The sequence below is a fragment of the Sminthopsis crassicaudata genome, chromosome 4 (genome assembly GCF_048593235.1).
Source record: "Sminthopsis crassicaudata isolate SCR6 chromosome 4, ASM4859323v1, whole genome shotgun sequence".
Classification (NCBI taxonomy): Eukaryota; Metazoa; Chordata; class Mammalia; order Dasyuromorphia; family Dasyuridae; genus Sminthopsis; species Sminthopsis crassicaudata.
In genome coordinates this window covers 366,311,720-366,338,417 of record NC_133620.1, presented here as the reverse complement: position 1 = coordinate 366,338,417, position 26,698 = coordinate 366,311,720, and the positions used below count along the sequence as shown (strand labels likewise).

The window sequence follows — 26,698 nt, the reverse complement described above, 5'->3', positions numbered from 1 at the left end:
GTCCTAATTTGCATTTCTCTAATCTAAATTGTATCATTCTCTAATCAAAAATGATTTAGAGTATTTTTTCATATTATTAGAAATGGCTTTAACTTCCTTGTCTAAAAATTGCTCATATCCTTTGACCATTTATCATTTGAGGAATACCTTATGTTCTTTATATATGTTCTTTATATAGTATTTTATTTTTCCAAATACATGCAAAGATAGCTTTTAGTATTCACCTTTACCAAACCATTCACCTTTACAAAACCTTGTGTTGCAATTTTTTCTCCTTTCTCTCCTCACCTTGATTGATAGCAAACAATCCACTATAGATTATAAGTGCAATTCTTCTAAACATATTTTCTTATTTGTCATACTATACAAGAAAAATCAGATTAAAAGGGGAAAAAAGACATGAGGAAGGAAAAAAACAAACAACAAAAAGATGTAAACACTATGCTTTAAACCCCCTAATCCTCTCTCTGGTTGTGGGTAGCTCTTTTCATCACAAGTTTTAGGAATTTCCTTGAATTACTTCATTGTTGAAAAGAACCAAGTCCATCACATAATCTTGTTACTGTGTACAGTATTCTCTTGATTGTGCTCACTTCACTTAGAAACAGTTCATATAAGTATTTCCAGACTCTTCGTTTCTTACAGAACAATAATATTCCATTATTTTCATATAACAAACTTGTCTACAGGTACAATAATAGATGTAGGTATGTGTATATCTCATGTATGTTAGAACATTCTCTGATGGACATACACTCAATTTCTAGTTCTTTGGTGAATGACTTATAATTACATATATACTTATAATTATATTACATATATTATTATAATTATAATTACATATATACTTATACACTTATAATTACATTATAGTCTATATGACTTATAAGTCATATAGACTTATAGTTTGAGTCACTTCTCTCTATATTTTAAAAATGAAGTCTTTATTAGAAACACTGGCTATAAAACTTTTCCCTTAGTTTTTTTATTCAATGAGTGCATAATTGAGACATGAAGAGTGATATTAGAGTAAATTAGGAGACCCTGGAGAAATTTATCTGATTCAGGGATTAGGAAAGAGTTAATGAACAAATGAGAAATAGGGAGGATCATGGAAGATAAAATGAATAATTTTGATTACTTGAAAGTAAGTTTTGCACAAATAGAAACGATATGACACAAATTAGAAGGAAATCTGAACTAGAAAACATTTTTGGTAGGAGGTTTCTGTTAATAAAAGACTCATTTCTTAAATATGTAGACCACTAAGCCAAAATTATAAAATCTATTCCCTAATTGATAAATGATAAAGAAGGATATAAGACAATTTTTGGAAGAAGAAAAAACTATCAATTGTCATGTTTTAAATAATTATTGATTTGAGAAATGCAAATTTAAAAACTCTTGAGGTACCACTCAAAACCATCAGGTGGATAACATGACAAAAGGAAAATGACAAATACTGAAGGGGATAATAGGTACAATAATAGATTATTGATTATTGATGGATTAGGGGACTGGTTCAACCATTCTGGAGGACAATTGGGAGCTTTGCTCAAAGGCTATAAAACTGCATACTCTGATCAGCAACACAATTATTAGGTCTCTGTCCCAAAGAGATCAGAGGAAAAGGACCTACATAGACAAATATTTATCGGTAGCTCTATTTTTGATGGCAAAAAATTAGATATTGAGGCGATACTTATTAATTGGGAAATGGCTGAGCAAGTGCTGTATGATTGTGATGGAAAATTATTGGTCTATAAGAAATTATGAGAGGGATTGATTGAGAAAAATTGGATAGGAATTATATGAATTGATGCAAAGTGAAGTATGCAGGAGAACATTGTGCTTAGTAACACCAATATTGTAATGATAAACTCTGAAATACTTAGCTATTCTGATCAACAGATCAGTGGTCCAGTGATCCACAACAGTTCCATCCAGTGATCCAACAGAACTTATGACTAAAACTGCTCTCTACCTACAAAAAGACCTGATGAACTTTGAGTTAAAATTGAAGCATACTTTTTTCTTTCCCTTCCCCCTACTTTCTTTTCCTTTTTTGGGTGTGTGTGTGGGGGGGAGGGAACAACATGGTTAAAATTTAATTCCATGGGTTAACATGGAAGTATTTTTTCCAGAACTTCACATAGATAATTGATACCATATATTGCTTGCTTCCTTGATGGATAAGGAAGAGGCTACTTGGGGAATGCAAATAATTTGGAACTCAATTTTTTAAGAAAAACAAAATGGTAAAAATAAATAATTTTTAAAAATTTTAATAAAAGTATAGCAAACAAAAAAAAGGGATCAGGTAATCTGAAAGATTCAAGTTGGGAAGTAGTAGTGAAAGCTTGGTACATGGTATCATAGATAATGTCCATATCTAGAAATGAATAAAAGCCAGTTTAACATCTTTGATGGTAAGATAATTTTTTTCTTCCTTAGAATCATCAACTTCTGATAATGAAGATTTTGTCTTTATGGTCCTGTTTTGGAAGTTGGCATATGGTTTTTAAAGGGCTAATTTAGACTATTAACAAAAAATTATGATATTAAAAATGATTTTTCTAGCCTACTTAAAGTTTAGAAGTACCTTAAAGCTATAGAAATATATGTAAAGCAGGACTTTTATGCTATATTCCTTGACATTTGCCTGAAATATGTCTGATTTTTGGAGAAAAATCTTAAGAATTTTCAACTGCATATTTCTCTTTTCCATTTAAAAAATAGATGTGAAAATCACCATGAAAAGCTTAGTGTATTCTGCTGGACTTGTAAGAAATGTATCTGCCATCAATGTGCACTTTGGGGAGGAATGGTGAGTAGAAAAATCAAGCATATTATTTTTCTTGTGTGCGTATGTATTGTTCCTCATATAGATATTAAACTTTTTGAACTAATACCATATTTTATTAAACACTACCTTATTAATTTTATTTATTGATTAGCCTAGAAGTGAGTGTTTCCCACATTTGCTAGTGTAACCTCAATTCAGTTATTATGAAGAAGTGTTGGGGGAAAAGCACTAAACTTGGAGTCAGAATATCTGAGCCTTTGTGCTGAAATTACTTTACTGACCTTAGGCAAAATAATTTTCATTGTTTGAGTCTCTATGTTATTTGAAAATTCTAAAAGGTTAAGTGATTTGACCATGGTCATATAAACACCTACTATAAATAATTTTCATTGTTTGAGTCTCTATGTTACTTGAAAATTCTAAAAGATTAAGTGATTTGACCATGGTCACATAAACACCTACTATGTGTCAGAGGTAAGATTTGGTCCCAGATTTTATCCTGAGGTCAGCTGTCTGTGTATTATGGCAAGCTGCTTCTTTTAGATGCCACATTTCTGGATATATTGCCTTATCTATCAGAGAAAGAGACTGTGTGTGTATATGTGATTACTTAAATTTTAGGAAGATAATTACTTAAATTTTAGGAAGATAATTTTAGGAAGATCCCAAGTACTGTTATGTTCCATGAACCTTTCCTATAATTGAATATTAAATATGCAGATTAGGAAAACTCAAGTTCTTCCAACTTGGTGTTTAAATATGCCACCATCCTTTTCTGTGCTTTCTTGACTTTCTACTGTTACCTCTTAAAGCTTGTAACTAAGTGTTCACTAAAGCAGATCGTTCTTCTTATACAATGCCAGAGAGCAGCTCATTGTAACAGAAATTTAATCATTCCAACTTCTATTTAAGAACTAGAATGTGATAAGAAATTGTTTTGGATTTTAACCAAAAAAACTGGTTGTGTGATGATTTTTTAAATTTCTCTTTTTTTTAGCAGGCAAAAGTAACACTCTAAATTTATAATCAATTTGTATGAATATTTGATCTCCAAAAATGGTGTGAAAAATAGAATCTCTTGCTTAGGTTAATCTTGTGCATTGAATTCCTTGCTGATGATCTGGGCACATGTGAAGATGTTTGTTAAAATCTAGTCATTTGTTTAGGAGCCTTGATGCAGATAAGGTGAATTAAAAAAAAATTACCTGTTTTAATAATATTAAAGAAATCTACAAAGCTGAAATTTAGTTTTGAGTATGTTCTAACTTATGTCCAAAGGATGATCTTGCAGAACCTTAAAATAGTCTAAAGATACTTTTCTTATTTGATTTAAATAGCATGGTGGACACACTTTTAAACCTTTGGCGGAAATTTATGAGCAACATGTCACTAAAGTGAATGAAGAGGTAGCAAAACTTCGTCGACGCCTCATGGAATTAATAAGCTTGGTTCAAGAAGTGGTAAGGATAGACCTAAAAAAAGTCTTTATGTTCATTTATCTTCTACAGAACTGCCAAAGTGATTTCCCCATAATTCCTTTGTTTAATAAAAACCTCTAGTTTCTTGTTATCTCTAAGATGGCATGAGCTCTTAACAATTTGGCGTCGGTTTACTTTTCCAGTCTAATTATACTTTATTCCACTTCATGTACTCTGTGCTACATGAAAATAGTATATGGTCCAGCAGAACTACTGATCTCCTTATTCTTCCTTATTATATCCATATTCCAACTCCTATCTCTGTTCTTTTGCATAAGCTATCCCTCATACCTGTAATGTACTTCCTTCTTATGCCTTTTAGAATCTCTAGTTTACTTCAAAACACAAGCCCTGCCTTTTCCATAATATCTTTCCAGATCTCTTTTCCTCATTGTGAGGCCCTTTTCCTCTCAAATCACCTTGTGTCTCCCTTAATAGAAGGTAAGTTGCTTGTAGGTAGGGACTGTTTTGTTTTATTTTTAAAAAAATCTTTGAATTCCTAGTGTCTAGAACAATGTCTTATATATAAAGACTGATTTATTTTGTTAAATTTTTTTGTATCTTCATATACCAGGTATCTTCACTTATAATTTCTACGATACTGAAATTATTTATTTTTATTACAGCTTTTTATTGACAAAACATCTGCATGGGTAATTTTTCAATATTGACCCTTGCACAAACTTCTGTTCCAACTTTTCCCCTCCTTCCCTCTCCCCTAGAGGGCAGGTAATCCCATACATGTTAAATATGTTAAAATATATGTTAAATACAATATATGTATACATATTTATACAGTTATCTTGCTGCACAAAGAAAGAAAAACAAAAATGCAAGCAAACAATAGCAGAAAGAGTATAAAGATGTTGTGGTCCACCCTCATTTCCCAGTGTTCTTTCTCTGGGTGTAGCTGGTTCTATTCATCACTGATCAATTTGGAACTGATTTGGATCCTCTCATTGTTGAAGATAGCCACTTCCATCAGAATTGATCCTCATATAGTAGTTGACATGTATAATGATCTCCTGGTTCTGCTCATTTCGCTTAGCATCAGTTCATGTAATTCTCTCCAAACCTCTCTATATTCCTCCTGTTGGTCATTTCTTTCAGAACGGTAATATGCCATAGTAATATACCACAATTTACCCAGCCATTCTCCAATTGATGGGCATCCACTCAGTTTCCAGTTTCTGGCCACTACGAAAAGGGCTGCCACAAACAATTTTGCACATACAGGTCTCTTTTTCTTCTTAAAAATCTCTTTGGAGATAAGCCCAATAGTAACACTGCTCAGCTTGACAACTTTTTGACAGTTCCAAATTGCTCTCCAGAATCCCCATTCACAACTTCACCAACAATGCACATACTGAAATTTTAAAGGACTTGAAGAACCATGTTATAATCTACAAATATTTCTTAATTTGTGAACTCTTTAAATTTATGGAACTACAAAGAGGCAGCACTTGTATTAAAATCTCTGGCCTCTGACCTTCCATAGGAACAATTATTCTTTCTTTTCCTAGCCTAATTAGTGGGAAGTGGTAATTAAACCTTTAGAAATTCAAGTAATTGTTAGTTCCCTCAACTCTTTTTCTCCATAGTTCCTGAGGGAACAGCTAAATCTCTGGTAAGGAGATGTACTTTTAGCTCTTCTGAGTTAGAATATAGTATTTTTTAAAGTACTATACTTTAGTATGATTAGTCGGAGATAGAACACTAGAACCGGAGTGAGAAAAGATCATCTGAGTTCAGATATGGCCTTGGACTCAATTTCTTCAGCTGTAAAATAACAACAGATCAAATGAGATAATGTTTATAAAGTATTTAGCACAGTGCCTGGCGCATAACAGATGCTATATAAATGCTAATTCTCCCCTTCCACTCTTCACTCTACTCTCCAACCCCCCATTCCCTCCACCCCACCAAATCCCTACTCTGATCAGTCAACAAACATTTATTAAGCACATCCTGTGTGAGGGAAATAGAGTCAGAAATGAAACTTGCCATGGCATGAAGATAACCCTGGATTCTCAAAGGCAGGCATATATTTTTATTTATAGGTTTTGGTAGTTACTAGTCTTCAAGAAAAATTGATTAGCATTTGTCTTAGACTCAGAGTTGGTAAGGTATGCATTTGAATTCTGCCATCAATACCTACTGATTGCATAACCATGAATATATTCTTTAACTCCTTGTGGACTTAGTCTCTAATTTTTAAAATGAGAATAATATTTACTTCTTAGAGTTGGTGTGGAACTCAAAAGAAATAATGCATGTAAAATTCTTATCAAATCTAAAGCAGCATAATTATATTATTTATTATATTATCTTATTGTTGACGAAATAAGTTTTGGTTTATAAATTCAAAAAAAAAAAAAGGAAAAAGAAACATTGGTTTGCAAGTTATATTTATTTTTGTTGACATTTTCAAAATAACTTGTTAATCCCTTAGGAAAGAAATGTAGAGGCAGTACGAAGTGCAAAAGATGAACGTGTTCGAGAAATTAGAAATGCAGTAGAGATGATGATTGCACGTTTAGATACACAGCTGAAGAATAAACTTATAACATTAATGGGTAAGTGCTTCTTGCAAGTTTTGACTTATTATACCTTATTATTCCTCTTTTAATATTTATTGGAAAATTATTTTAAATCTCCACAAAGTGGTGATGTGGCACATTATGTGAGTATACCCTTTTAAAACAAGAAAGGATGGCCCCATTGAAAGAGTTCCTGCCTGGTGGTTTGGGGCCAGCATTTACAGTCATGACTTTTGGCAGGATAGCTAACTTCTTTTTTATTTATTTATTCAACTCACTCATTTATTTATTTTAGTTTTACAAACATTTTATGCATAGGTAATTTTCCAGCATTGACAATTACAAAACCTTTTGTTTCAACTTTTCCCCTCCTTCCCCCCACCCCTTCCCCAAGATGGTAGGTTGACCAATACATGTTAAATATGTTAAAGTATAAGTTAAATATAATATATGTCCAAACAGTTATTTTGCTATGCAAAAAGAATCAGACTTTGTAATAGTGTATAATTAGCCTGTGAAGGAAGTAAAAAATGTAGGCAGACAAAAATATAGGGATTGGGAATTCTATGTAGTTCATAGTCAACTCCAAGAGTTCTTTCGCTGGGTGTAGCTGGTTCAGTTCATTACTGCTCTCTTGGAACTGATTTGGCTCATCTCATTGTTGGAGAGAGCCTCGTCCATCAGAATTGATCATCATATAGTATTGTTATTCAAGTATATAATGCTCTCCTGCTCCTGCTCATTTCACTTAGCAACAGTTCATGTAAGTCTCTCCAGACCTTTCTGAAATCATCCTGTTGGTCATTTCTTACAGAACAATAATATTCCATAATATTCATATATTACAATTTATTCAGCCATTCTCCAATTGATGGGCATCTACTCAGTTTCCAGTTTCTGGCCACTACAAAGAGGGCTGCCACAAACATTCTTGCACATACAGGTCCCTTTCTCTTCTTTAAAATCTCTTTGGGCTATAAGCCCAGTAGTAATACTGCTGGATCAAAGCGTATGCACAGTTTGATAACTCTTTGATCATAGTTCTTAAATTGAGGATAGCTAACTTATTGAACCTCAGTTTCCTTTCTAGAAAATGTTAATATCACTGACCTCCCTATGTTTTTGTGATCATCAAATGAGATAGTTTGTGAAAGTGCTTGGGAATCATCCAAGTGCAAGAGGTGGGTTGGTCTGAACACTAACTGACCTGAGAGTAACATGTCTGAAGCCTCCTGCCTCTGTGACCTTGAGCAAGTCACTTAGTCTTCTTGGGCCTCGACTTCCTTACCTGTAAAATAAAGGAATTACACTTGATGGAGGCATCTCTGAGGGCCCTTCTAGCTCTGTGATCCTGGATAGACAGTTGTGTGATTGTATTAAGACAGGGAGAAAAAAGAGTTCATATGTCTTATATTGACTTAATTGTATTGAATTAATGGGTTCTCATAATTGAATATGGAGGGTCATAAAATTATGACTTATTATCAGTAAATGTTTGCTTTGTATACCTATTTTATATACCTGTTACCCAGTGTCATATAAACATTTCTGGGTCAAAAACAGATTACCAATGTAAAAAGTTTAAGAAACCCTGCTCATGATAAAAAAATTTAGGTTCTATAAGTTTTTTGTCTCACTTGTCACTCTAATTTTTTTCCTTGTATTCCTTTCTTCCCATATAAGGTTTCTATATTCTTAAATTATGAAGCCTAGAATTAAATATAGGATTAAACATAGGTTTTTTGGTTTGTTTTTTTTTTTTTTTTTTCTGAGGCAATTGGGTCTAAGTGACTTGCCCAGGGTCACACAGCTAGAAAGTGTTAAGTGTCCAAGATCAGATTTAGATCCAGGTCGTCCTGACTTCAGGGCTGGTGCTTTATCCACTACATCATTTAGCTGCCTCTAAAAATAGGTTTTTAAGAAGAATCTGGTAACTGTTAAATGAAGTAACAAATCTTTATTTATGAACTGTACTTTTAAACAACTGTATGTTACAGTCCATATCCCAATACTGATTAAAGTTTTCTAGGTCAGATAATTTTTTTATCTGCTTCTCTTGGCTTTCTAGAGTTCTGGACATTCCTTTTACCTTGTCATCAAAATTTTAATTTTCTCATGTCATTTGTAAAAAGTGTCTTAAAGGTGTTCAATTTACCAATACCTCCTTACTTTTGTGCCAATTAATTCAAATGGTATAAATTTATAAGCTATCATTTGTTTTCATTTTTATTTTTCCTCATATGACTAAATGGATTTAAAATGCAGGGCAAGCATAACATTCTGACAGGCAACTCTGTAGATTTTTAGTTAGTCTTTGTTTTTCACTTGTGGTTGTATTATTTGTCCCTGTTAACTTACTGTCAAATAAAGATGAATATCCTCTGAATCCACATTTCTTTTTAAGAGAGAATTGCATTCAGCAGAAGAATTTTCATCTAATGCCATCGACTCCAATAACTTGTTATTTGAAAATAAGTTTTATTGATGCCCCTTGCTTTTATTTCCAGTCATTTTCTGGGTATTACCCCTTTCCTTTTTATCCTGCTTTTAGGAATTGAACCCTCTGTTGTGATAAAGAAGAGCAATTAAAAAAAAACAGTAGTACAGTGATTGTGCCTTGACACAATGTGTTTGTAAAAATCTGCCCTTTTTGTCCCTGTCCTTTTGGCAGACAGAGGTGTTTCATTTTTGTTTTCAGGACCAACACTGGTTAGTATATTTATTTGGAGTTCAATTTCCTTTTAATGTTCTTTTCACTTAAATTTTTGTCATTGTATACATTGTAGTTCTGACTCTGCTTATTTTATTCTGTATACTGAGCTTCCCACTGGCCTAGAGAGACTTCTCAGCACCCATTAGTATAAAGAAACTTCTGTCTGTTCCCCTTCTATCTTATCAGATTCTCTCTAGGCTAGCGAATCTTAAATCTTTTTTGTGTCATGAACTCCTTTGGCAGAATAGTGAAGCTTATTGACCACTTCTTAGAATAATGTTTTTAGATGAGTAAGATAAAATACATAGGATTATAGAGGAAACTATATCAAAATACTTTTAAAAAGCAAGTTCACAGATCCCAAGAATTCAGATCATCATCCCCTCTTGCCTACATTGTTGTAATAGCATTCTAATTGATCTTCCTGTCTTGGATCTCTCTATTCCAATCTGTCCTCCATACTACCACTAAAAAGATTTTATACAGCTCTAAAGAGCATGTCTAGCACTTTTCTTCTCAGACTCTTGTGACTGTTATCTCTGTGATCAAATATAAATGTCTCTGCTTAGTATTTAGAACATTTCACACAACTTGCCCCCTCCCTTCCAGTTTTTACCAATCTTCTTATCCAGTATTTCCTTTGATAGTAAATTGTGCAAAGTATTGCAGTCTTGTTCCTACTTACTTGTATGGATGTTCCTCTTACAAGACATGTGATATTCTGCTGCACACTTAGAATACTTTTCCTTTTCCTCATCTTAAAATCTCTGGCTTCTTTCAAGACTGATCAAGTGCCACCTTGGCAGCTGGCTGTTTCTAGTATTTCCAAACCACTTAACTCTCCTGCTGCCACTCCCTTTTCCCTCTGAAATTAAATTGCATATTCTTCATACTTATTCATATCTATAAACGAATATGTTGTCTCTCACTAGAATGTAAACCTCTACAGAATGTTCTTTGCTTTTTTATTGCAAAACCTGGCATTTAGTTTATAATACATTCTTTTACATGTCTTTGTCTCATTTTCCCTTTTAAAGTAAACAATAGCGTCTTATTTCCCAGAGTTATGAGGATCAAAGAAGATAATATATGTTAAATGCTTTGCAAATCTTTGAGTGATATATAAATATTAAAGTGAATATTGAAAACTTTTTGCATGTATTTGGAAAAATAAGATACTATTAAAAATTTTTTTGAAAAATAAAAAAAAATTTAGCTTTGATGAAAAACAATTTAAAAAGTAGTGAGGCTTTTTTGAACTGATGGCAGAGTGAAGTGAATAGAGAACTGTAAAACAACTTTGAAAGACTTGAGAGTACTGATCAGTGCATAAAACCCACGATTTCAGAGGACTGAAGATTTATATGTTAACTTTTTGACTTTGACATGAAGTCATTCAAGATGCAAAATGAGAAATGTTTTTTAGATATGACCAATGTGGGGATTTACTTACTGAATATTTGCTTTTGTTTTTCGGTGGGGAAGAGGATTGGAGGGTAGAAAATAAATGCATATTAGTAAAAAAAAAAAAAAAAATTAAACTTAATCTAAAAATCAATTGGTAGAGTTAGAAAAATTCTTGTAGATATTATTTATATAGTCTTTCAAAAACCTTGGGATTTTAAGAAGCTGAGAGAGGTGAAGGAAGAAATATACATGTGAGGGGCCAGCTCTGTGCAAAGGCCATATTTGAGAAATAGCAAAGAAGTCAGTTTGGCTGTAACATAGTTTATGTTCAGACTGTGAAGAACTTCAAATGCCAAGCTTTTGAAATGCTAAGCTAGTTGGCATTTTATCCTAGAACCATTAGGAAATCAAAGAGAATCCTACTATATAAGACGACTGGTCCTCTTGAGCAGAGATGTATGTGATATAGTCAGACTTGGATTTTACAGAGTTGATTTTGGCAGCCTAATGGAAGATGATTTGGAGAAAGAAGATTGGGTACAGGAGGTTCTGACAAGAGGGGTTGAGGACCTGAACTGATAGTCCTCGGAGAAGAGAGGAGAGAGGTTGAAATTTGTGAAGGTATAATTTGGCACTGGATGAAAGTGAGGAGAGTCACAGATGATTGACATTAAGATAACTGAGTCATCTAGTCATCTAAACTTTTAGTAAGTACTTATTTTATTCCAGGTCTTGTGCTAGAGCTAGGATAAAAGCAAAGTGGGGGGGACTTAACATCTCTGAATATGTACACAATATCTACAAAATACAGTGTAGTGTAAGTTGGGAGGCCTCTGATAGTTAGCAGGGATTAGGAAAGCCTTCATGTTCATGATCTGGAACCTAGTCTTTTTTTTCTTTTGCAAGGCAATTGGGATAAAGTGAATTGTCCAAGATCATACAACTAGGAAGTGTCAAATGTCAGGCCAGAGTTGAACTTGGGTCTTCCTGACTCCAGGACTAGTGCTTTTTTATTCAGGATGACCATTGTAAAGGCATTGAAAGACAGCATGGAAAACTTAACCTCCAATCCAGGAAAGCCTAGTATTAAGGCTGCCTCTGACCCATATTATTTAAATGACTTTTGAATAGGTTACTCAAGCTCATCATTCTGGATAATTCTCTAAGATCTTAACTTGTAGAGGCACTACCATGTTGGAAAAAGGGAGGTCTAATAAGGAACTCATAGGTCCAAGTTTCTATCCTATTATTATTTTTATTATTTTTATTATAGCTTTTTATTTATAAGATATATGCATAGGTAATTTTTCAGCATTGACAATTGCAAAACCTTTTGTTCCAATTATTTCTCTCCTTCCCCCTGCCCCCTCCCCCAGATAGTATGTAGACCAATACATGTTAATATGTTAAAGTATATGTTAAATACAATATATATACCTATCCTATTATAATGAGCATGTTGTATATCATTATTATTACTATAAATGGTTTTATGCAATTTTTTTTTTTTTAGTGAAGAAACTTTAATTTCCTATAGTTGATATCTTTTATTTTAGATAATTCTTTCTATCTCTGTTTTGTTACGTTTCAGTTACATTTTATTTCTATGTTAAAATTATTTGTGGTTGGCTCCATCAAGTCATGGTAAGATAAGCCTTATAGTAAAAAGTCACAGGAGGAGATTTAGTTTGTATTGTTAGTAAAAGAATCTAATGAATGAGGTTAAATTCTAGATCTGTATTATTAGACAAATTAGAGGAAACAGAGGAGAGAAAAAAGTCCGGTCAGGGTCAAACAATATCTCCGATATACTTATTTGTAGTTGTGTAACCAAGAGTAAATCACTTATTCTTTTTAAACTTCTGCTTTCTTATCTGTAAAATGAGAACAATTATTATGTTGATTTTTCTGTCCCAGAGTTTTAAGGATCAAATGAGATATGTGTAATGTGCTTTGCAATCTTTAAAATACAGACATGTGCTATTGCTATAACTTCATTTTAGGGTTCCATATTTAATGTCAGTGATAATAGGTACTCAAAAATACTTATTTGTTTAAAATAAATATCCCAGAATTAAATTGCATTAAGCCTAAAAGTTGTGATGATAGCCCTGAAATTGTTACAATGTTGTATGATATAGCTTTAATATAGAACTTCAACTTCCTTGTGAGTTTTTGTCAAGAACTTCTAAACAGAATGAAGAATAAATATAATTTTTATTGAATATCATAATACTTTATTTTCATATGCACGGTAGGGATAAGTATTGTTCTTTTTTGCTTTTATTTTTTAAACAGGTCAAAAGACATCTCTGACACAAGAAACAGAACTTTTGGAATCTCTGCTCCAGGAGGTGGAACATCAGGTAATTATTAAATATCTTAAATAGTGGAAACTAGATGAATTTTTCATTTTTAGCCTCCATTTGTTGATATACAAGTACACATCTTGTCTTAACAATATAACAGAAGTCTCAGTGCAGTTTTAAGCTAGCTTAAAATAAAAGGGTTTAGACTGGCCAAAACAGTGAGGGTCTTCCCCTCCCAGATTGATTTTTTTTTTTTTTTTAATACTCTGAGGTAATGTGGGCCGTAACAAAGATTTAAGTGAAGCTTGATCTTTTGTTGGTCAGTCTGTGAAAGCAAATATGGGGACAGATCATCATCCAAGTTTGTTTAAGTTCTGACTTTATCCCTGAGGATTTTTTTTTTTAAATCCTATTGCACATTATTGTCTAGATAATAATCTGTTTTTTTCTTCACTTGTTTCCTGTGTGGATAGTTAGGGTAATTATACTTCAGTGATTATAGATCTTATAAAGGAGGTGAGCATGTTCCAGTGCTTAACATATTTGGAATAATGCTATCTCTAAACGGGCAGTTTGAGCACCTCCTCATCAATAGGGAATGCTCTTCACTTGGACTCTGTGTTGGTCAATCTTTAAGATAGCTGTAGATATTTTGGTGACCATATTATTGAGATTAATAATCAGGGTCATTAAACAAAATGATCTCTTGTTACATATTTCAAGGAAGTAAGATTTTGGCAAATATATTTGAGACTTTTTTTTCTTGAAGAGTATAATAGTATTTTTATTCTCATTGATTCGTTTATATATTTTTTGATAGTTAACAGAAACCTTAGGAAGATTTTTTTTGTTTGTTTTATTTATTTTTTTCACATCTTTGAGGAATCATAGCTGTAAATATGTGGTTTTATAGAACCATGTTTGCAGAAACCTAATAGTCCCTTCTTATACTTTTATCAAGGAATAATAAATATTAAAAGACCTAGAAAAATGTGTCTGGTATGATGAGTGCATCTTTTATAGAGGATTTATGGGAGGACATGGTCATCATAGGATGAGAAGCTTAGATGGATCATAGTTTTTGGTTGCAGGGAGTATCTACATTGATAAATATCATGGATTTGCTGAAATATTAACATAAAATATGACTGTCCTGGGAGTAGTGCAAGATGATGGAATAGAGGAAATATAGCTGAACTCTTTTCAGTATTGCTTTCCAGAGAACTTCCAGAACACTTCATTTAGAATTCTGGAATGGCATAGCTAGCAAAGGTTGGGTGAGACATTTTTCTAGCTTGAAACAATTTAGGAGGTAGGAAGAAGTCTGTGATCATGGAGTGGGAGCTAGACCAGAGTACACATGGTGGCAGCTTTGGCTTCCAGATGTATGGGGGTCAAATAGCTGGTCAGAAGGAAGTCTCTTTACTAGCATTGAGATAGGACTCTGTTGATTTGCCCATATTCAAATGTGGAATGTGGTCCTGGCTCATAGTTCCAGGGTGAGGAGTACTTAATATTCTGTAACTTATACTGCAGTGGAGCAGGGACCCTCCTCAGAGTTCCATGGCAGAAAAGAATGCTTATGGTCACTCAAAGACCATAGCATAGTTCATGACAGTAGTGAACACATTTTTCCTTGGATCATACCACCTTGAAAGAAGTGAAAACAGTTTCAAATACCCCTGTAGCTTGGCATAATATATTCTTTGCCCTGGAAATAGCCCTACTTTAACAGAGTTTTTAAAAAGCCAAAAAATGAGCAAATAACATAAAAAGATTCTGGCCATAGAAAGCTATGATGGTAAGGAAGGTCAAAACACTTAGAAGAAGATAACAAATCCAAAACTTCTATATCTAAAACCTCCAAGAAAAATAAGAATTGATCTCAGGCCATGGAAGATCTCAGAAGGGATTTTGATAATCAAGTAAGAGAGCTAGAGGAAAAATTGGGAAGAGAAAAGAGATTGATGCAAAAGGAAATACACAAAAGTTAATGAGAAGAATGCCTTAAACAGCAAAATTGGTTAAATGGAAAAGGTATAAATATAAGCTCACTTGAGAAAGTAATTCCTTGAAAATTAGAAATGAGCAAATGAAAGCTAATGATTTTATTACTTTTATCAAAAAAACAATTAAAAAATGAAATTTCATTGCAAAAGAATGAAGAAATTAAAAACAATGAGAAATACCTTATTGGAAAAAACAAACTGAACTGGAAAATAGATTTAGGAAAGAGAATTTTAAAAAGTATTGTTCCATCTGAAAGCCATGATTAAAAAAAAAAAAAACCTATCAAGAAATTAGCAGGGAAAACTTTTCTGATATTCTAGAACAGGAGGGTAAAATAGAAATTGAAAGAATCTACCAATCACCTCCTGAAAGAGATCCCAAGATAAAAATTCTCAGGAATATTAATAGCCAAATTCTAGAACTCCCAGGTCAAAGAGATTGCAATATTACAAGCATCCAGAAAGAAATAGTTCAAATATAGTGGAATCATAGCCACAAGATTTAGCAGCTTCTACATTAAAGACTAGAAGGGTTTAGAAAATGATATTCTGGAGATCAATGGAGCTAAGATTACAAGCAAGAATCACCTTCCTAGCAAAACTGAGTATAGTCCTTAAGAGGAAAAGGTGGATCTTCAGTGAAATGGAGAACTTTAAAGCATTCATGATGAAAAGACCAGAGCTGTGTAGAAAATTAGATTTTTCAAATACAGGACTCAGAAGAAGTATGAGGAGGTAATCAGGAAAGGGAAATTATAAGGGACTTTTAAAAGTATCTGTTTACATTTCTACATGGGGTGATGTAAATGCATAAGAATTTTATCAATATTATGGCAGTTAGAAGGAATATTATAGATAGGGCACAGGTGTGAGTTGAATATGAAAGGATAATATCTTTAAATTAAGGGGTGAAAGAGGAATGTATTGGGAGAATAGGAAAGGGAGAGGTGAAATGGCTTAAATTATCTGCCATAAAAGGCAAAAAAAAGCTTTTACAGTGGAGGGGGAGTGAATGAACCTTACTCTCATTAGAATTGGCTCAAAGAGAAAATAATATTCAGTATGGACATAGAAATCTGTCTTGTCCTGTTAAAAAGTAGGAGGGGAAGAACCTATGAAAAGGGGTGGGTGGAAGAGAGGACATATTGAGGGAGGGAATGGTCAGTAGCAAAATAAGGAAGAAATAACATCAATAGAAATTTAGAAAATAATTTTTTTATAATAGCTTATTATTTTTCAAAATACATGCAAAGATAGTTTTCAACACTCACCCTTGCAAAACAGTTTGTTGCAATTTTTTTTCCTTTTCTCTCCTCCCCCCTTCCCCTAGATAGCAAACAATTCAATATAGATTAAACGTGCAGTTCTTCTACACACATCCATCATGCTGCATGAGAAAAATCAGACCAAAAATAAGAGGGAAAAAAAAACCAAGCAAACAACAACAACAAATGTGAAAATGCCATATTTTGATCCACATTCAGTCCCTATATAGTCTTCTCACTGGATGCAGGCTCTCTACATCACATTCCCAAATAATGAACATCTTCTTAGTTTCTAGATCCTTGCCACTACAAAAAGAGCTGCTACATATGGATTTTCCCTTTTTGGTGATTTTTTTTTTTTTTTTTTTTGAATATAGATCCAGTAGAGACACTAGTAGATCAGAGAGTATGTACAGTTTAGTAGTCCTTTGGGCATAGTTCCAAATTGCTCTCCAGAATGGTTGGATTGTTCACAGCTGGCAAAATTTTGAAGCAAGTTCTCTGGTGAAGGCCTCATTTCTCAAATGTATAGGGAACTGTTTCAAATTTATCAAAAATAAACCAAATTAAACAATAGATATTCCCTAATTGGTAACCATCAAAAGATATAAACTATGTCCAAAGGGTTATAAAAGCATGCATACATAGCCTTTGATCCAACAATACCTAGGCATGAATTCCAAAAGAGATTTAAAAAAAAAAAAAAGAGAGAGAGAGAGAGAGAGAGAGAGGAAAGGGACCTTTATGTTCAAAAATATTTATAGCAGCTCATTTCTCAGGGCAAATAATTAGAAGTTGAGGGGATGCCCATCAATTGGGCTGAATAAACAGGTATGTGATTACAATGAAATATTATTCTATGAGAAATAAGGAGAGTGCTCTCAAAAAAACCTGAAAAGTCCTTCATGAACGCAAGCAAATTGAAATATATTGTGTAGAGAAGAGCACAATAACATTGTTGTGGAATGATCAACTGTGAATGACTTTGCTCTTCTCAATAATATAATGATCTAGACTAGTCTGGACTTAAGATGAAAAATGCTATCCATATCCGGAGATATAACTGATTTTTTCTGAATACAGATTGAGGCATACTTTTTTTTTTTTTTTTTTTAACAACTTTATTTTTCTTGAGATTTTTTTTGGGGGGGGTTGTTGGTGCATTTTTTCCCCCCCGCAACATGACTTTTATGGAAATGTGTTATGGGCCAGAACTCTGAAACAAGGATTCTTATAAGATGTTGTCAGTGGAATTGATGAGACAATGGTTATCTAGTTTAGCATGGTGCTTAATAGTTCTCTAAGTTCAGCATGATTGATTTAATCTTACAACAAATAATGGTTTCCTAGTGCTATAATGATTGGTTTATAATCAGTATAGAGCATTTTTATGCTAGGAGCCTCAGCCAGATTCATTCAGAGCTAGAGAAGATAAGCGGACTGCAGGCCCTTGGACTCAGATTCATTCATCCCATCTCACACTACCTTGGTGGCAGGGCTGTCTTCCTTAGCTTCTCCACTGAAACCAAGACTCCGGAAGCCTCTAAGAAAGCTAGCTGAAGCCCCTGGCAAGGAGACAAGACTTTGAAGGAGATAATACAGGATTTGGACTTCAACACCTGGTTGTTCTTGTGTTGATTACTGAACTGAAAAGAAGGCTGCCCAGAAGACCTCCAGGAAACCAAACCAAGAACATTACAGAAATGTTTTACATAACTTCCCATGTGTTTTCTCAATGGGGAGTGGGTATGAGGAAGAAAGGAGAAAATCTGGAACTCAAAAGTTAAAAAACAAATGAAAATTGCTTTATATGTAGCTTTATATGTAAAAATATTTTTTAAAAAGATCCCCCCTAATAAAAAAACAAAATAACATAAAATAAAGTTATTTATGATTTTAAAGTTATTCCATTAGTTGATTTGTTTATTAAATTTTTGAAGTAAGCATAGAGAAATATAAATAGCAAATAGTTTTGCAGAGTTTCTGAGGCTTATAAATTATCTTGTGATCTACATAGCGATGAGTTTCATTGAATCAATAAGATTGGACTTCAAAATTATCTTTTGGGGAGGATGTCAATATTAAAGATAGAACCAAAATGGCACACTCAGAATTTAAAAACAAATTTAATAAACAGCTTATGTTTTTATATGGCATGTATTGTGGCTGTCCTTTAACCTTGCCAGGGAACTATTCTTTTCAACAGAAAATTAAAAAAAAACACAACAGTGAAATAAATACACAGTAAAGGGCTAGCAACAAGCAGAAATGTATCTAAAGCTTTAAAGGCATAATGGCTTGTAAACCTTGATGTTGAACATAAATTGGATGTGCTGCAATTCTCAGTAATTGCTAATGGGGATGAATTAGAATTACTAGATTAGATAGAGTCAATCATGCGGTAATTATTTTTTTACATATATATGTGTGACATCTATGATCTTCAATCATACAAAATATAACTAAAATATGATAAGAAATAAATTACTTGTTATATCAACTAACTCTTATGTTAGATTGGTTTAAAAAATGTCACACTATATTTTGAAAATAGTGGAATTGCTATCGATGAAAATGGAGTAATTGAAGAGATATTGAAAGTTTTGAACATAAATCCTTTTAATAATATAGGAAATAGGAGAGCACATTTTGGCTTATTTTTCTTACTTCTGATTCTAATGTACGTGTGTGGATACTCCCTGTTTAAAATTGTCTCTAAGAGTTTCTTGACATTAATCATGAACCTTCAGTACTGTGAGTTAATAAAAAAAAGGGGGAAATGTAGAGGGCTAACAAAAAGGAGATCTAAAAAGCTAGGCAGGGATTAACATACTTTCTGTGCAGTCTTTTGTTTACTGTTTATGTTTACTGTTTATGATCCTTTGTAAGTAAATTCAAAGTTTCAAGTTGTTTACATGTTAGAAGGTTATGTTTATGTTTATGTTTACTGTTTATGATCCTTTGTAAGTAAATTCAAAGTTTCAAGTTGTTTAAAATGTTAGAAGGTTAATGAACTTCCTATTCTTCACTAGGTTCCTTTCAGCTGTTTATCTCATCTGACTAGATTTGAAATTGTATTATTTCTGTGCCTTCTTATTAACAAAAAGACTAATAATGCCAACCACACAAGAAAAGCCAGTATTATAATCATCTCCCAAATAAATGATAAAAAGATTGATTGCCATAGTTGTGGCATCAGACTAGCATTCTTCTATTTAGGTGCTAAACAACAAAAATAAATGAAAAGCATCTATTAAACTCTTATTGTATGTCATCACTTTTGCAGTTAGTAATTACATCTTTTAAAAAATATGGAATCAGGATCTAAGTTAAATGCCTGAAATCAGTATGACCACATAATCAATTCTATGTGTATGTAGAACACACATTTTTAATTTGACATATTTATTTTGTTTTATTGTTTGCCTCATCCTAATGTTTTTAACTTTCTAATCAATTAGCCAGGCAGTTTGTTAAAATGATGTGTTGGTGTGTTTGATAAGTGACTAGCTTGGATATAGATAGATTTACATTTTTCTTATTCCTAGAATTTAAGTTTACTTTTAAAGCATTTAACTTCTGTTCTGATTTCCTTAACTATAAAATAGAAATTATTTCTGTTCTGTTATTTAGTTACAGTTTGATTAAATAATGTGCTGTGTTTACTGTTTCCAATTTTTAAAAAAATTATCTTTCTTACAGCTGCGTTCATGTAGTAAGAGTGAATTAATCTCTAAAAGTTCAGAGATCCTCATGATGTTTCAGCAGGTTCATAGAAAGCCCATGGCATCCTTTGTTACAACTCCAGTTCCACCAGATTTTACAAGGTATGGCATAGATTCTGAATCTCCTTGTCTTTGTAAGTTTAATTTTAAATGTTCTTAATTTAAAAACTTCAAAATGATTTTCTTTATCAATCTTAACTTTAATATTTCATTGTGAATTTCATTATCAAGCAATGTAGATGTAGATGCCCAGGTTTTCATTTTAAAAACAATTTGAAAGGCTTAATTGAGTTCTACCCTATGGGCTAAGTTGAACTAACACTATTTTGACATCTGAATGTAAGATTAACTAGAGTGGGGAGGGACTTGAAGCCAGAAAACTATCCAACAGCATTTTGTAGTAATCCAGGCATTAAGTGATGAGGGCCTACACCAGAGTGGCTGGAGGAAAGAGAAAGACATTTATGAGAGATGTGAAGGTAATTGGCACCACTTTGGATATGCTAGAGGATGGAGGGGAGTGAGAATGAAGAATGGTTACCCTTGAAAGAAGAAAAAGGATTGTATATGCAAAAATATTTGTAGCAGCTCTTTTTGTTGTAGTAAAGATTTTGAAAGTAAAGGGATGCTCATCAATTGAGGAAAGGTTGAATAAGTTGTGGTATATGAATACAATGCTTAGTATTGTGCTTTAAGAAATCTTGAAGGAAGGATATAGTTTCAGAAAAACCTTTGAAAACTTGTATGAATTAATACAAAGTAAAGTAATCAGAACCAAGATAACAATTAATAAAATAATAGTAGTGTCCTAAGGACAATCAACTTTGAAAGGCTTATGGACACTGATCAACACTATGACCTATTAATAGTTCCAAAGAACTCATGATGAAACATGTTATCCACTTCTAGACAGAGAAGTGATAAACTCAGTGCAGATTGAAGCATATATTCCTTTCCTTTTTTTCGTTTTTTAAATCTAGTTAATGTGAGAATTTGTTTAGCAAGACTGTATTTGTAGGATCTGTTTTCTTTACCTTTTTAATAAGTAAAGAAGAAAGGGAGATAATTTGGAACTTAAAATAAAGTTTAAAACTTTTTAAAAGGCAGTAAAAATGACAAAGGTAAAGAAGGGGAGGTTGTCTAGTTTTGAACTTCTTTGAATTTGAATGTGTTTTAGGGATATCTGTTTCTAGATGTCTAATAGACAGTTGGAGATATGAGTCTGTAGATGAGAAGAGAAATTAGGGCTAGATGAGTAGATCTGAGAACCATCAGCATAGAGAAGATAATTGAATTCATGGAACCCAATGAGATTACCAAGTGAAATAGAAAAAAAGCCTCACTTTGTGTTATATGATTGTAATTTACTTGTGAATAAGGGAATGTTTTATTCTTGGTTTTTTTATATGCCTAGTATATAGCTATTCTGTTTGTTATCTAGCTTAGGTAGTATATATCAACAGCTTTCCCTTTTTTCATTTTAAAGTCTTTTAATTGTTAAATCTTTTCTAAAGATAGTTAGAGCTTATTCTATTTTAAGCTGTAGTCTTGAAATCTAAATCCTTTCCTTCTGCCTCATCTTCTAATTGGTTGGTTTTCCAAATCTCCTTTTTTCTTTGAACCTTTTGACAAGGATAGTCCAGTGACGGCGTAGATTCCCCTATAAAGGAATTTACAGGCCTGAAAACTTTGATAAAAAAAGGTTTATTGTAGGGTTTGGAAGTAAGGGCAAAGGTAGAAAGATGCCAGGACCAGAGGTGGTGGCTGGGCGGACAGGAACCCTTACATGGCTGGAAGGATACCATGTTTGGGGGGGCTCTTGCAAAGAGTAGACTTCCAGGGTTCCCCTTTTTATAATCTTGAAGGTGGGTGGAGTCTCAGGTTCCTGGCTGGTTTCAGCCAGGGTTAGCATTGAATAGAATTCAGTGGGTCCTTAGATAAGGAAGAAGCTGTTTGTGGGAGTTGGGGAAACCTGAGCAGATAGTGGGGGGCTGGGAAAGCCCAAGCTAGTTCAGATCTGGTGGGGGCTGGGAAAGCCTGGATATCATTGGAATTCAAAAAGGGTGCTTTTTGACCAGGATTTGTGAATCAAAAGATCCTAGCTTCTTCAGACATGGGGGTTTGGAAATCAGAAAGGAATCTTAAAAGGACCTCAACCCCCATCACCTTTACCTTTGATTAGCAGTAGTGATGAAAACACTCAGTGCTCCCAGACTCCCAATGCTTGCCCAAGATTTGTCATGGTCTTTACCAGTGCTTTTAGTATACTCATTTGTGTCCATGTGAATTAGCAGAAGTGGGGGTATTAGTCATTCAGTTTTGCAAATCTGGGATATGTACCTTAGCTGTCCTCTATTATTAGATTGATAATTATTTCAGTGTCCTTAGGCCCAAATAGGTTAAGTGATTTGCCAAAGTTATACAGGGAATGCCAGTAAGAGGTAGAATTTTAACCCCTATCATCAATCTCTAAATCCTTTGCTCTTTTTTCGCTGTAAATGCATGCTCTTACCCCTCCTGGAGACTGGTCCATTGGAGGTGCCAATGATAGAATTAGAAAATTTGGGAAAGAGGACTTAACGAAAGTGATTTTGGATATGAGTTTCTTAAAATTGTGGTCAAGTAGATATATTGTTGAAAATAAAATTTTTATAACCTGTTGTAAGGTGTGCAGATGTAGATGTAGGAGTTTGCATAGAATTGAAATTGAAGCTTTGAAAGTCAATAAATTGTTCTAAAGCATAACTGAAAAAATTTAGAAAGTAGAAGGAAAAAGCTCAAGGAATGCAAAGCATTCAGAAAAAAGAAGTTAAGTGGTATAATTCTAAGTGGTAATCATAAGTTTCAAGAGCTGGAGAAGGAAGAATCAGAATTACTAAGAAGAGGAGGTAGGACATAAGAACAGGCACAGAGAAGGGGGGGAAGTTGGGCATTCTAGACATAGGAAATGGGGTGAGAATAAAGTTGTGGAAATGGGAATGTATAGACTTATAAGAAAATAAGTTGGAAAAGAGGTGGACTATATGTGAGAAGAAAAGTGAGAGAAAATTGCAACCAAAATTTGGGAAATCTTAAATAACAGTTTAGATTTTTTATTTGGTCAGTTCTAGAGACCTTTGAAAATTATAATGATGTAATAATAAAGCCATTACATTCATACCATATCAAATGATAAATGTGGAAAGCACAAGCTTAAGCAATACAGTAGAATGAAATGCCTGAGGAACATTTTCAGTCAAATATGTAGCTCTGAAGGATAAAAACTTTTGCACAAAATGTTCTGAGTATAAATGTAGCACTAGTACTACAAATAACATTAGGCACTCTTCATAGTAGTTATAATCGATAATTAGATGACAAAATTCTTGTGTTCATTGTGAAAAAACTAAACCAAACTAAACAAAACAAACCTCTTTATTCCTGTACTGGCTTTTTCAGTCATATATAATGTTAATTGTTTAAATTAAATTTTTCAATTCATAAAAGTAACTGCCCCCACCACATCCCTACTCCATTGAAAATGAAAGAAAAACAGTTAATACAGTCAGGCAAAGCAAATTCCCACATAGTTCATGTCAAAAAAAATTTTTTTTCAATCTATATTCTTAGTTCATCACCTTGGTGTCAGAAGGTAATGGCAGGTTTCATCATGAATTATCTGGAATTGTGGTTAGTCCATGCATCACTTAGATACTTAAATCTTTCATTGTTAATTGTGTTGTTGTTATACAAATTCTACTTCTTGTGCACATTTCACTCTGCATCAAGTCATATAGGTACTCCCAGGTTTCTCTGAAACCATCCTCTTAGTTTCTAGTTCTTTGCCACCCAAAAAAAAAAAAAGTTGCTGCAAATATTTTTGTATAAATGGGTCTTTTTTCCTATTTCTTTTCCTTTTTTTGCCATATGCACCTGATATTCAGTAAATATTTGTTAAGTGCCTCCTCTGTATCAAGTATTTTGCTAAGCTTTGGGGATACAAAAAGTTATACTCTGCCTTCAAGGAGTTCAGAAAGTAAGGGAGGAGACAACAAACAAATGTGCATAAACTAGCTATGTATAGAAAAAATAGGAAATAATTAAGAGAGGGAAAGCACTAGAATTGAGATAGGCTTCCTAGACAAAATAAGATCAAAATAAGATTTTAATTTGGACTTAAAGGAAACCATGCAAGTCAGTAGACAGAAGTGAAGTGGAGAAGACAACTAGAGAAAGTGTCTTGACTTGAAAGAGTAGTTTCAGTCTTGTTCATGGGACAGAAAGGTAGAAAGGGATGAAGTTATAAAGGGTTTTGAATACCAAAACGAGTAATTTGTATTTGATCCTGGGCCCATTGGTTTATTTTGATCAGGGCTGATGACCTATGCTTCAGGGAAATTATTGTGGTGGATGAATGAGGATAGATTGGATTGGGGACAGACTTGAGGCAGGGAGACAATTTAGCTAGTGTGGTGCTATATATTGTGTGTATGATCTTTGTTCTTACAGCTTTCTTACGATTTATACCTAAAAACGGAATTACTTTTCATTGAATTATATTTTGATGTTCTGTCAATATTTGTAGAGGAAATGTTAAAGATTCTTAATGATAAAAGGGATAAAATTAGCACAGTACATCATTAAAAAGGAAAACAAATTAAAATTTATCTGATCATATGGAACTTCTAGAGTATAAAATTTTTAGTCACCTTATTTGCATAATTCCTTATTGTTTTCTAAATAATCGGACTCTTTCCTAACACAATTTTTCCACAATTCCCACCTTAACTAGTCCCATCTTTTAACATTGTTGCCAGTTTTTAGGGCATGAAATTAGGCTGTATTTTAAATATAATAGAAAACTTACTACTGAAAGGAGTCCTTTGATGAAACCTTCTCTCAGGTTCATAATTCTTAATTTCTTATGCACATAATTAAAAATATTAGCTTTTTATTTTCAAAATATGTGCAGTTTTCTCTCTCCCCTAGATGGCAAGTAATTCAATATGTGTTAAACATGATGCACAGACATTTTTAAAGAATGTAGTATATTATAACATAATCCTCTCTGTTAGTGCCTTTACCTCATCACAGGTTTGTCACTTAGGTATTTCAGAATTACTTTGGTGTTATCAAAAGCCAAAGCAACCAGTACCCTGAGGATGTTTATCTTAGAATATTGTCACATTTTTTTCCAGTATCTGTTGAATGGAGGTGGGGGAAGGATGTTTACATAATTCTGTGTTTGCAATGTCATTTTTTAATACACTTTTGAGCATTCCAACAAATACCAGAAGGTGACAGTGCTCTAAGTTGCCTTAAGGAATATATATGGATTGACTTCATGTTCTACAGAGAGCAGAATTGTAATATGTGTATTAAGATAAAATCAGTATTTAGAAATAACCTTTGCTGTGTCCCTGAGATTTATGCTTTTGACTCTCTTGCCTGTATAACTATTCTTGGTTCTTATGGTATGTAACATGAATCTTAAAATTGTAAAATTGTACTAGCTTTTTGCCAGTGAATGATAATGAATTGTAATATGTTTAGGTCCTAGAAATTGATACTCAATAAATGCTTGTATGAGAGTAGACTCGATATTAGTCATTCATATTCTTGCTTGTTAGAATTATAAATTTGATCAGAGTCTAATATCTTTTTTTTAAATTTGTTTTACAAAGTGAAATAATTTCTTGGGTTATGTGTTTTGTCTTTTTTAGTGAATTAGTACCAGCTTATGATTCAACTACCTTTGTTTTAGAAAACTTCAGGTAAGACTTTGGCAACTGATTATTTTGTATGTACAAAATTTGCCAGTATAAATGAGAATTGGAGCAATGCTACGTGTCCTTAACTTTGATGTTCCTTAGTATAGAGTAATTTTATTGAACAAAATATTGACTATATGGTGGGGAAAATATGATGCCTTCACATGTTGATATTATTTCTAATGTTTTTTCTTTAAAAAAAAAACAAAAACACAGTATTTTATTTTTCTAAATACATGCAAAAGATAGTTTTCAGTATTCACTTTTGCAAAACCTTGTGTTTCAGATTTTTCTCCCTCTCTCTCTCCCACAGACAGCAAGCAATCCTATATAGGTTAAACATGTGCAGTTCTTCCAAACGTATTTCCATATTTGTCATGTTGTGTAAGAAAAATCAGATCAAAAAGGCGAAAAAAAACTCCCATGTTATCTCTTAATGCTAAATACCTGTATTTCATTATGCTCTCTTCTAGTAGTTAAAAGAAAAAAAGTTAGTCAAGAGTTAATATTCTAGGTCACATGAGCAATAAGTTGTAAGACTAAACATTTTCTCTTGATTTCTCATGTATATGGGAGGGAGAGGAATAGAGGAATAAAGTTGTTAAATGCTAATCTTAATGCTAATGCTATCACTTATAATCTGGAACTTTGCTTGCTGAGTTTCTTTCAATTTCTTTACATTCTTCTTTATTTTCA

The 26,698-nt window shown here is 33.0% G+C and overlaps 1 protein-coding gene across 3 annotated transcripts in view; it reads left to right on the top strand.

The window, feature by feature from the left end:
• TRIM37 (tripartite motif containing 37) overlaps positions 1–26,698 on the top strand; it is a 92,256-nt gene that overhangs the window by 12,278 nt on the left and 53,280 nt on the right. For all 3 annotated transcript variants that reach the window (XM_074261950.1, XM_074261949.1, XM_074261948.1), the window contains exons 5-10: positions 2,740–2,827; positions 4,144–4,266; positions 6,737–6,860; positions 13,243–13,310; positions 20,230–20,354; positions 25,955–26,005. In XM_074261950.1, coding sequence (XP_074118051.1) covers positions 2,740–2,827; positions 4,144–4,266; positions 6,737–6,860; positions 13,243–13,310; positions 20,230–20,354; positions 25,955–26,005 — 579 coding nt within the window. The remainder of the gene's footprint in view (positions 1–2,739; positions 2,828–4,143; positions 4,267–6,736; positions 6,861–13,242; positions 13,311–20,229; positions 20,355–25,954; positions 26,006–26,698) is intronic.